The following is a 12319-nucleotide window of genomic DNA, read 5'->3' as shown; positions in this document are numbered from 1 at the left end:
TTTAGACTGGTGCAATTCTTCTTTTCATCTCAGCCACACTGAAACTTTACATTCATCATTCCATTAACACTGCTCTAACAGGCTTCCTGTCACCCTCTGGACATTGAATATGTGGACCAAAGGCTTTGATGAAAGCCCCCGACCACCATACAAAACACAGGCCTACAATCAGATACCCAAAATATGTCTGTTACATACAAACATTTGCACACGAGCACTTGAACACAGAAAGTCACGGTTAGTTTTGAAATTCATCTCTCAGATGTTTGACATGACACATGCGCTGAGTAAAATGTAGCACTGTGGTCAAATTGTAACTTGTCAAACAATAGGTTCTTTTCAACTCTGACAGGATTAACAGATAAAAGAAATATTAAGAACAGATTCTATTCTATTCAGCGGGTCTGTGTGTGCACAAGGCGTGTGTGTGTGTGTGTGTGTGTGTGTGTGTGTGTGTGTGTGTGTGTGTGTGTGTGTGTGTGTGTGTGTGTGTGTGTGTGTGTGTGTGTGTGTGTGTGTGTGTGTGTGTACATGCGTGCCAGCTGTTTTGCTGTCTTTTTTTTATTGATATGTGAATTAAGTTTATTATTATGCATTTGACCTTTCCACCAACTTGTAAGATAAATGCATTATGAAAGAAAGGTTAACAGTACAAGTGTGACATTTAAATGGAGTATATTAAAGGGAGAAACCAATGTTGAGAAATAGGTAAGGGCTTGACAAAGAAACTGTGTGCTGTACCAAAAATAGCACATTTGAGAGATACGTATGTACACGCACGACACGACGAGCACTCACGCCATTAAACAACAGTGTTGCTAAGCTAACAGCCATGATTTTCATTGCCTATAATGGGTTTCTTGTCCCTTCCAACATGGTGTGTCCATGCATTGCTAACATGGCCATCACATAGGCAAAATGCCACCTTATAATAGTTGAAGTATTTTACCTGAGTTCCTGCAATCCTCTCCTTGCTGTGGAACCTGCACAGAAAATGCCAGCAGGTCGGGAGCCAAAAGGGATTCAGGCTTGCGGCTCTCATTTAGCCATCGCCTCATATGAAGATCCTTAGTATCAGATGGCCCCTGGATCAGAGGAACAAGCTTCTCCTTTACAACTTCTCCTGAGCCTGCCGGGCATAAGCACAGTTTCTCCAGTAATCACAATTAAAAACATTAAAACACAGTGTACTATTTTTTTAATTGAAAATATCAAACAATCTATTCCTTAGACTGAACGTAACGATAAATTCATAAAAAATAGCAAGTCAAAGCCAACTACAAAAATTCTGCAAAGTACAGTCACCTACACTATTTTTAAATTACATTGATTTTGATACACAGTCTTTATTTAACATTGTCATACTACATCACTATGGATGTTGAATATTTGATTAGAACAAAATGTGAGTGCTAAGATTTCTTTCTTTGGATTTCTATATCCACAGCTGCAGTAAATCTTACGCTTCTGACATCATATGTTCAGGTTGACCTGTTGGACTCTGTCTCCAATAACATCCTTGCGTCAAAGACATGACCAAAGGCCCAGTGACAACACCATAGGAGAAAACGGCAACTTAATCACACAGCTGGAAGTGAATCAACATAAAGAAGGAAAGCGAGGAGACAGAATGTAGGACATAAAAGTAAAGATTTGAAAAAGTAAAAGACAGTCCAGTGCGGTGCAGTGCAGTGCAGTCGCTCTCACTCTCTCCCTCCTACACAGGCAGTAAAGTTTTAACAGGGCACAGCTGCACACACCTGGGGTCCTGGCACACACTTTTACAGCTCCCACGGTTCCAGAGGCACATTTCACCGATGCGCGGCTGCAGAACTTCAGCTCGAGATTTTGGAGCGAGCCCTCAAGAGTCGGTGACGAGCCTAAAGATTTCACACCTAATAAAAGGTGGGGGGAAGGAAGAACAAGGAAAAAGCAGAAAACAGGGAACGTGAGGTGAAATCCGACAGCTTTGAATACCGTAGCTTTGGCTTCGTTAAACACTTGATTGCACTTTAGTTGTTCTTGACCCCTTTCCTTTGCAAAGGAAATGCGAGAAATGGGAGAACCTACCAAGGGGCTCAAAGTAGAGCCGCTCTGCCTCCGAGCCAAATGAGGTGGCTCGAGAATGTGATCAGGATGCATCCTGGATGCTTCCCAGGTGATGTGTTCTGGGCACATCCCACCATAAGGAGGCCTTGGGGAAGACCCAGGACATGCTGGAGATACTGGAGATACTAACGCCCTAATTCACACTGACTGCGGAACGGATGCATTGCGGCTAAAGTCACGGAAATAATGTCCAAAAGGTGTGTCAATTTGAACAAAAGACTCTTCAGTGTGATCTTCTCGTGGAAATTCACAGACCCGCATAGGCACCGCAGCCGGTGTGCATTGCAGGCTGTACAGATTCCGTACAGACACCGCAATGCATCCGTTCCACAGTCAATGTGAATTAGGCGTAAGTTTCCTGGCCGTCCTGGGAAAAACTCAAGATCCCACCTCTTCTGGTGGGTAAAGTGGCTGGGGAGAGAAAAGTCTCAGCTTCCCCATAAAAATTGCTGAGCCCAGATAAGGAAGAAGAGGGAGGATGGACGGGCAGACGGACAGACAGACGCATTAATATTGGTGTGACGAAGAAAAAACAAAATCCTCAACATCAAAATGATTCCCCTTCACAGAAGTCTTCACTGCTGGGGATCACAACAATTATGAAATATTGATACGATTCTGTTTAACTTCCTTTTAAGCGCTTGTGACAATATGTTGATTGCCCTCTTTCACACATTGAAGCAAAGTCCCTGAAGCAAGCCATGAAGACTGTTGCAGCAAAGGCGCGGCAGAACATTTCAGGGAGAGAAACCTTTTTGATGGGTTCCAGATTTCAGGCAGTCATTAGCCACTTTTACACTGCCGTTTAAGGCCAGGAATGCTACGCCGCTGTTACGCAGAGCTGTTACCTCTCTGCATAGAGAAAGAAAGGTAAAACAGATTAGCTGGCTACTGAGGTCTTAACATGAGCTGATTGACCAAAACAAGGATATTCCATGATGAAAACCCAAAAAGAATGATTTAATTTACTGTATTGCTCGTTAGTGTAAACATGGCAATTACAAAACTAATAAAACTAATATTGAATGCATGTTATTCTTACAATATATACAATCATCGTTGTTGTTGTTGTTTGCGTACAACAACAAAATTGAAAGGGATGGGACGCTCCAATCACATTTTGTTTGCACCCGTTTTGTTCTTTTTGGCCCTCACCTTTTTCGCTCAAACTCAAATTGTTTTGTTGTGTAATACAAACCTATGCGATTGTTGTTCCACTTGGAAATATCTTTGCATACTAGAAAAATAAAAAATATACTTCACCCAAAATCATTTTAAAATGACATGATCAGATTGTGACAGCTCTAATGTATACAGTCAAGATTATTTCTATACTGCAATGGAATTTCAAACAAGTACAAAGCTGGATGGCTCAAGAACTCAAGATAACTTAGGGAGTTATGTGCCAGGCCACCTGTTGAGAGAAAAGAGGAGGATTCATTCATCACATGCACATTCTTCCAAGAAGCTAAAAGTGTCAGAACGCATCATAGTCATTCTTGCATTATCTCTTTTGATAGGACTTACGAGTGAAAATAACCTCCTTTTATTTGATACCCAGCAAGCATTCTTTTGACATTCATGTTTTTTTTTTCTTCTGATATAAGCAAATGCAGATGAACAAATAATATTTACATTAACTGCATGTCGTAAACTGTCACTGAGGGTAATTTTCATCTTTTGCAGGACAGTTAGGAACCCCTAATGTGTTAATCGGCTGACTAACTTGCTTGTGGTTAGCTAAAATTCACTTAAATGTAATGCATCCATCCATCCATCCATTTTCCACCCCTTAGCCAGAGTCAGGTTGCGGGGGCAGCAGCTTCAGCAGAGAACCCCAAACTTCGTCCAGCTCACCCTGGGGGATTCCCAAGCCAGCCGAGAAACAGTCTGTCCAGCGTGTCTCTTTTTTTTAACACAACCATTTAATCGAAAAAATTGCAGCCAATTTGCTAAAATCTTAACCACTAACTTCTCTTCTATCTCTCTCTATATGAAAGTCCCTCTTGTATTATCAAGTCAAGTCAAGTTTATTTGTATAGCCCTAAATCACAAGCAGTCTCAAAGGGCTTCACATAGACAAAAATTGACAATTATTCTCAAAGCATCCCCTGATCTTAAGCTCCAGACGTTAACAAATGTCTATGTCTCCCAGCCTGCCTCTTGATGCAAGTAGTGCAACTGATTTTTTGTTGCCCATCGACCTTAAACAATTCCTCCGTCTGTAGCAAGTCATGTCCTGCTTGAAAATAAATTTTAAATGCCACTTTTCAGTGCAAACCCAACAGTTGAGATTTGTACTGCAAATATTCTCAATGTGTTTTAAGCCATTTGATTATATTTTCTAGAAATTGCAATAATTGACCATCGTTCATTTTATAAATACATGAATATGACAACAATCATGAAATAGAGAAGTATTTCTACAGCCCTTAGCCACGTAGATTTGTCCTAAAGGGCACACTGCACCTGCTGGGGTGGTAGTAGCTGCACTTAATAATGTTTTGTCCAGCTGTTAAGACTATAAAAAGTGGGGTACCCAGGAAGAGAAAACACACAGGGTTGTAGTTTGTTGCCGTGAGACGTGGTATTTTGTTTGGTGCAATGCATTAGTGTGTCTATTACAAGCACACGTGTGAGTGTTTCTGTGTGTGACCGAGAGAATTGAATGCGTGTGGTGCTGTTATTTGTCAAATGAGGGCAGGTGCAAGGAGTACATAAACACACAGCTAGAGGCCAGAGGCTACATCACACCATCAAACACACACCATGAGGGCAAATATGGGCAGCTGGATTTGTCATTCTGAAACTGAGCAACAGGTCTAGAAAAATGAAGAGTCAAACAACAAAAGTAAGTGTATTTGCACTGATAGACCCAGTGCCAGCATTGTTCGGGAAGGGGGGGGGGGGGTACAGGAATAGTGTATGCCAGTTTCAGCATGTATGAATGTATATGTGTGCGTGTGAAGGAAAACTTGGTGTGTTAGTGTTGATGGTGGCAAATACTGGGGGTCTAATTTTCATGATTTCCATCCTTCCCAGGTGCTGCCTACATTTCAGTCTGCTCAGTAAAGCAGTGACACATGTTCCTGGCTTTTCCAGACCATGACTCTCCCTGCCACCGAATTACCTCAATTAAGTCTTGCGGAAGTCATTTGGTCAACACTAATGGGTCTTGGCACAGTGCTTGGAAGACAGTGAAAGTGGAGTCATGGAGTTGGGGATAGAAGATGCAGGGCAAAATAGACGAGACGAAGGATGTGCGAGGAGTGTGAGAAGAATTTGCTGGGACCTACAAGAGTCCGACATTGGCACTCGTAAGGAGACAATTAGTGTACTGCAGTTTGCCTGCAACAGCTAACCACAGTGAATCAATGAAGACGCTCGTCCCATAAAAAGAAAAAACAACCAACCAAACCTCACAATGTTCTGGTTTTCTGTAAAGACCGACTTGAAAACACATTTTTAAATTATGTCTGACATTGTTCTCCCGATCACCCAATCTTTGGTGGGCATATTTACACAACACAAAAAAGACATCACTTTGAGCATGAGCGAAGAGTGGTCAAGCTAAATTGTGACTGCGTTAAAAAAGGAACAGCTATTACTAAGGTGAGCGTTTAAGAGCCACATGCCAGATTCTGAAGGCTCCGCGCAGATTAGATCAACATGGCAACACAGACCCTGGATTCTAATTGGACAAAAATAAATCTACATCCACATAACTATGAGTTGGGCGACCGAGAAACACACATAAATAATGGTTGGAAATAAATAATCCAATTTAATCAAAGTTTTAAATGAAGGTCAATGTTTCTGATAATGTTTAGTCAAGCAAAGAAGGCCTTGACTGCACACCACTGGGAAGATAGCAAAATATCAACACAAAAACCACTGGCAAAAGACTAAGTCGGTGTTTTTGTGTCAGTTTAAAGTTGACCAGCGATGTTGGTTTAAGGGTTAACAAATGTGCTTCATTTTGCTTTGATTTCTTCAAAAGGAACAATCCAATGCTTTGAATGATTATGGGAAAATACAGCTCAAAATCTCCTGTTTTGAATTAATTTCCTCGGTTTCATATACAAACTCGAGACAGAAGTGAATGACATAAAAAAGAACAGAGATGCAGGAGGACAAAAGCAAAAGACGACAGACTGTCTGGACTGACTTAAAACATCATCACGATCTGCCAGGAAAGGAACAAGGCCGTATGTGGCCCATTGAAGTTTGCACTGACAAGAGCCGTGCCGTCTCAAGTTCCATCCAAGATTTATTTATCAGTTTTCTGATGCTGACATAACGTGTTTTTAATGTCAGTAATAAGGTTGTGTGTAGACAAAAAGGCCCCTCTTTCTTCCTTACTTCCTCCTGATTTCTTGCTACCATTTAAAGAACGCTAGGTGACTCAACCACTCAATCCGACCTCTTCAAAGAAAATGTCTTGAGTGAGGGGGTAAGGCCATACTGAAACAGACTTTGTTTTTTTTCTTTAACTGTCTCAACACCTAACTTTAATTTATGATGGCAACTTATTTTGCTTTCATTGAGCAACAATGAAAGGGAGTGCAATGTTTGTCTCAGTGTTTAAAGCCATTACAAGTACAGTGTTCCAATGGTCCCTCTTATATCATAAGCAATTGTGGGGTTAACTACTTTTTTTTTATTCAGTGTGCACTGCATTAAAGGAAACACTGCTCTGAGGGTTGAAACGCAAGAATGACCCAAAAAAAATGAATGAATGAATGAATGACAATAAGAAACAGACTGTGTTTTCATCACAGTTCTGTGTCACTGAGATCCAAGGCTGACTTCATAAATGTAATTAAAAACTCTCCCTAACATTAAAATACAGGGTGTAACTCTGAAATTATGACCAATAACTAACTTTTCACTTATAACCTGTTTTATCATTTGCTGGAAAAACGTCTTTCATCTTTAAAGGTCGCCTGACGCACGTGTATTGATGAAACCTATATTATTTTGATACGTCCGTATGAAGATTTCAGACAAAAATTGCAAAAGTTACAGTCGCACGGTTAAATGAAATTTTACCATAAGATTACACAGTATGGAGAACATACTTTTAGCTAAAACAAATGGAGACGGCCACAGTGTGTGGGACGTCAGTGTGGTCAGTGTGTCACCGAACCTGAGGTTAGCAGTGGCTGCACGCCACGGCAGACGGGAATTACACGCTTCCTTCAGCTACTGCTACCATGATAACTGCGACTGAAAACCACACAAGGATGCCAAAAGTATAACAGAATAAATAACAACTGGTTCTGCTGACAATTACGGTGGTATAGGAATATGTCTACATAATGAAAATCAGATTAAACAATCAACAGAAAACCAGAATGTGGACTCAGATAAGCTCAGAAAATATTGAAACAAAATCAAACAGTCAGTCAACAAATCAAAAAAGTTGATGGTTTCGTCACAGCTAAAAAAACATAGTTTCTAACCTGGGTGGACAGCTGACATGATAAATTAAGTCCACCTCTGATTGATTTACAATAAGAATTAACTCCACCTTAGCCAATCAGCATAATTTATATGATTGTGTTGTGACCCTTAAATGATAAGATGAATCAAAGAAAGAGGGAGATGCCACTGGTTTGATGAACACAGCTTTAATTAACTGATACTTAAGGTAACAAACTGAAATTGTTCAGTAATTAATTAGATTGCGTGTCACTAGAAATAAAATAAACATTTATTTATAAGGTCATAAGTCCCATCACTGATCAGCATAGAAAACATATTTGAGCGGAACACACAACACCACAGGACATCTGTGCTGTGCTACAAAAACATAATTTCAAACGTTATCAAGGCCAAATGCAAAATGCAGGCAACTAACCATTTTGCATGTTGAGTTAAAATTACAGCCATTGTGCAATAATTAAAAATAAATTAACCAAGTCTTACAAGATGTGGTTGCATTGCGGTCATCTCCAGTGATTTCAAATTTCTAACTGCTGCTTTAACCTGAGGCCAAAATTGTTTTGAGGAAACTTAACATGCCTGTCAGTACCCTGTGATTAAACCTGAAGCTTTTGTGAATTTGATTGCATTTGATTTTCTCTCTTTGGACAAGGAAAGAAATCTCATTCCAAGGCAGCTCTCCCACGAAGGACATTGACCAGATGTGTTATCTGCCTGACTCAATATGAAACACCTTTGACTATTGAGAAGCTAACATCAAAAGAGAAGGGGGTAGAAATTACTTCAAAAACAACTTGCATTCAAAATAAACACCAAACACTGACTTTCTATTTCACACAACCACTCGTGTGGTTCTCCAATGTCACAAGAGACCAAAGTGTCATTAATTCACATTCACCAACTCCCAAAGTAGTCATAATTTTCACCATGCATGACTAGAAATGACACCATTACTATTACACCATGTCTGCACAAAATAACATATTAGGAGGCATGATAACAAGCAGCAAAGAATTACATTCCCTAACACACGCCACACTATTTTTTGAGGTGCTGTGATGTGCAGTGCTGATGACATAAGACCACGGATGCCAAAATAGAGCGTAAAGGCCATTTTACTGAAAGAACCTTGCTTTGTGTACTTCTGCATAGTCATGTTGGAAGAGAAAGGGGCCAGCTCTAATTTGTTCAGACTAACTTGGAAGCATGGAACTATCAAAAATCTCTTGGTAAACTCAGATTTTGGACCATTCAGTTTTAATTTCTGCCGCATATATTATATTTTGAATTTGTACAAGACAGATGTAGAGCAACATCTAAGGTATTTTACATTTAAGTTGATTTATTTTAGAATAATACTGTATACCGTTTGTTTCAATTAGTAATTATGTTTAAAAAAAAAGATTTCATTTTAGTCTGTTGAATAAATGTTTATCCTGGTTGGCCATCAACCTAAAGTGTGTTTTAAGTTTTGTCCTCTTGTGTAATTGAGCTTGATAACCCTGGTCTACGCAACGGCCATTAAAGTGAAAAATGAATAAACACAAGTTTCAATCCTGGTTCCAATTCTGGATTTTGTAATCAATGTAAATTACCAATAGCCACTCTGTCAGAAAGCCACATTAAGAGAAAAATTATCCCACCGCTAAGATGGAAAATGACATTAATAACAGAATGCCACAATGTCAACACTTTTAAAAAGAAACAGAAGTCTTTTGGTGCTGTTAAAGCAAAACATAACTGTTTCTACAGGGATTTCAAATATCATTATTTTAAATAACTTGTGTTACTGAAAACAATTAGCAAGCATAAAAAGATCACCAAGGTTCACTCATGAGGTTAGAAAATCACAATATTTCAAATATTTAAAAACTTACACTTGAATTTACAGAATCCGCGCTTAAGACTTTATCCATAAATTCAAGCCCTAATATATGCCCTAAAGCATGGGTAGGCAACTCCGGTCCTCGGCATGCCCTGACCACAACAATGTTATCATTATCGTATTGTTTTACATCATTATATTAAACAAATTCAATAGTGAATCCCTGCCGAATTTGTATGATTCAATGCGACTGAGAATAAAATGACCTAAATGCCGTCAAACATTCACAGGCCGTTTCCATAATTCATGTAACATCTCGGCATTTCAACTACAAACTTAGGGAAAACACAAGCAATACTCAACACTTCTTTGCCTCCAAAGCCCTAAATGCAAACTCCCTCGCCACCTTTTTTTTCGATCCTGCAACCAAATGTCCAGATGTTAAAATGTTTCTTCTTGTAACTATTCAACCCTGTTCCAACAGAAGGCAAAGTGAGAGAAGAGGAATATTTGACTTTACTCCACGGGAGACCAGTTTCATACTTTTTGGCAGGCACACAACAGTAAAAAGGTAGCTTTGCCGGTTTGGCAGCCAGAGACTGACGGCTTACCAAACAACGCAATCGTAATGAGTTGGAAAACCCCGAACCCCCCCAGAGGACTGTCCAGATGTGACCAAAATGAAAAGCGCTACTGTTTTAATTTGACTTGAACAAAAAAGGCAAACTGCTGAAATTGAACATTAATATAGCAGACGATGTGAAGCGTAAAGGAGTTTTGGGTTGATTTAACCTTGTCTCCAGAACCACTTGCAACACTTAGACCCCTACCACGTAGAAGACAAGTCCATCAACATTTATATGACTGAAATAGTGACTGTTTTCATTTTATATGATGACTATGTAAAGGAACAATTTTTAATGCTTCTGTGGTCATGATTAATGACGGAACTCCAAAATATCACCCAACTATGCTGTTTACTTTGGCTTCACTTTAGGCTCTATGGACAATTTAATTTCATTGCTGAGCTGTCTGCCCCACACGTTTACTACTGCAGTTTCCTGATCTCAAAATGCTGTTTTCTGACGCAATAGAACTTTTGAGGGGGTTCACTTTTAACAAGCGAGCATATGGAGCAGGTGAATGTCACCTTGGCTTCTGCTTGAGCCCCTGCCATAGCCCTCCACAGGTTTTGTAGGCATTAGTGAAGTAACAAGTAAAGAGCTTCAACTGTGTGGTGGTTTAAATCCATAATCAAATGAGGCCACCAACGAGCAAATGTCAGTTGATTAGGGTCTAACATTACCTGGAGCTTTGTAAACTTCATTGATAAGGCTTTCGCTGAGTGTTGATGGCGCCCCATTCACCATGCCATGTGTCCAGCTCTGCCAGATTGCTTGGAGAAGATGCATCTGGGCTCTTGTGGCCTGCACAGTGAAGTGAGGAAGCTCCAAAATATACTCTGTGATGGGCACAGAAGACCTTTTACTCCTGCAAGATAATAAAAAGTAACATAGAAAGTGGGTTATGTGAAGGATAGTACAAGCGAAGGATATGTGCTGAATAAAATTAAAAAAAACACTGGCGGAAGTTTCTGCTTGACTTTTAATCACAATATGATTAAAAAATAAAAAGATAGAACTCAACAGGAAGAGCAAGGCTTCTTCAGTTATTTGGAAAATACTTGGGTAGGCTGCTTCTTTGACACCAAGCCCTCTCTTGAGCTCAGTCCAAACAGAAAAGATGATTTATGGGAAATAATGTCAAGCATAGAAAGCTAACACAGAAAAGAATCTTGACAGGTACATTTTCACCTGACAACTTTACGGCACATCCACAAGCATCTTGACATACCTTTCAAATTTACGTGTCAGGTATTAAAACTACTTGCAAGGTGAGAAGTGTTTTTTTTTTTTTTGGCTGAGAAAACACCACCACATGCACAAAGTCTCGAAGTCAGAGAGAGTGGTTCCTTTCTGCGTGTTCAAGGTTGGTACAATGAATGAATTCTGTGCTGTACTTATGATTAAATGACTACAGAGGTGAAACGAGAACAGGGACTAAGTTTCCAATGTCGGCAGTGATGTGAATGAACATCACAGTTAATTTAACCACACATTCACTTGGCTCAGATCCCATTTAAAGTGTGCAGTATGTCACGGGGTTCTCCCCTACTAAGCAGCTCTGCAATCGTTTAACTTCTCTACTTCTCTCTCGCTCTCCTTTCAGTGTCTCTTCAGCTTTCCCTTTATTCTCCTCCTGGGTGGTTCAGCAGGGTGACACGACCTGTTAGCTATACACAGACGGGTGCGGAGTACTAAACCGCATGCTGCCTTGAAAGGGGGCACCAAAAAGGCATAGAGGCAGTTTGAAAGAAAAGAAGATAAAAGCAAAGAGAAAACGTGACAGGGTCAACAGGTTTCACTTGATACCATGCATATTTTCAATCCACAGCTCCATGTGGGTGCATTTGACAACCGTGCTTCTCGGCTATTAAAATCACTACTGTTACATTCTATATCGCGTGACATCAAACAGATTTTCATGTGTTTGTGCATGCCTGTGTGCATGTGTACACAGAGTTACATTTTGCTGATGTACAAAAGGAAAGTGAAGGGGACCATGCAGCAATAATGTGCCCCACATGCGGAGCAAATGTGTTTGCAAAGCCACTTCAATAGACAGATTGGCAAAGGATAAAGGTTTGTTGGCTTATTCAAGTGTGATTCCAAGGGAGTTGTCATGCGCATGCGGTCCTCTAAAACCTTAATTATGCACCTGCTTTTATTATATTATGCCAGACTCATCGTAAAAAAGCAATGTGGATGGACTTAAATCAGATGCAGAAAGTCTCATTAGGGTCAGGATGTTGGCTGGGAGGACAGCAAGACTTTTCGGATTTCAGCTGGCAATGCAACGTGGAGAAGAGCTTTCTGT

At 40.0% G+C, this 12319-nt stretch overlaps 1 protein-coding gene across 5 annotated transcripts in view; it reads right to left on the bottom strand.

Moving 5' to 3' along the window:
- LOC119136390 (vacuolar protein sorting-associated protein 13B-like) overlaps positions 1-12319 on the bottom strand; it is a 211690-nt gene that overhangs the window by 158553 nt on the left and 40818 nt on the right. For all 5 annotated transcript variants that reach the window (XR_005100730.1, XR_005100731.1, XM_037274793.1 and 2 more), the window contains exons 17-19: positions 10689-10873; positions 1761-1895; positions 950-1129 (exon numbers count right to left, since the gene is read on the bottom strand). Coding sequence is in view for 3 of the 5 variants with exons in the window: in XM_037274793.1 (XP_037130688.1) it covers positions 950-1129; positions 1761-1895; positions 10689-10873 (500 nt within the window). In the remaining 2 variants the exon portion in view is untranslated. The remainder of the gene's footprint in view (positions 1-949; positions 1130-1760; positions 1896-10688; positions 10874-12319) is intronic.

The sequence above is a fragment of the Syngnathus acus genome, chromosome 16, assembly GCF_901709675.1.
Source record: "Syngnathus acus chromosome 16, fSynAcu1.2, whole genome shotgun sequence".
NCBI lineage: Eukaryota > Metazoa > Chordata > Actinopteri > Syngnathiformes > Syngnathidae > Syngnathus > Syngnathus acus.
The sequence above is the reverse complement of the archived record's forward strand: the minus strand, read 5'-3'. Positions and strand labels throughout refer to the sequence as shown.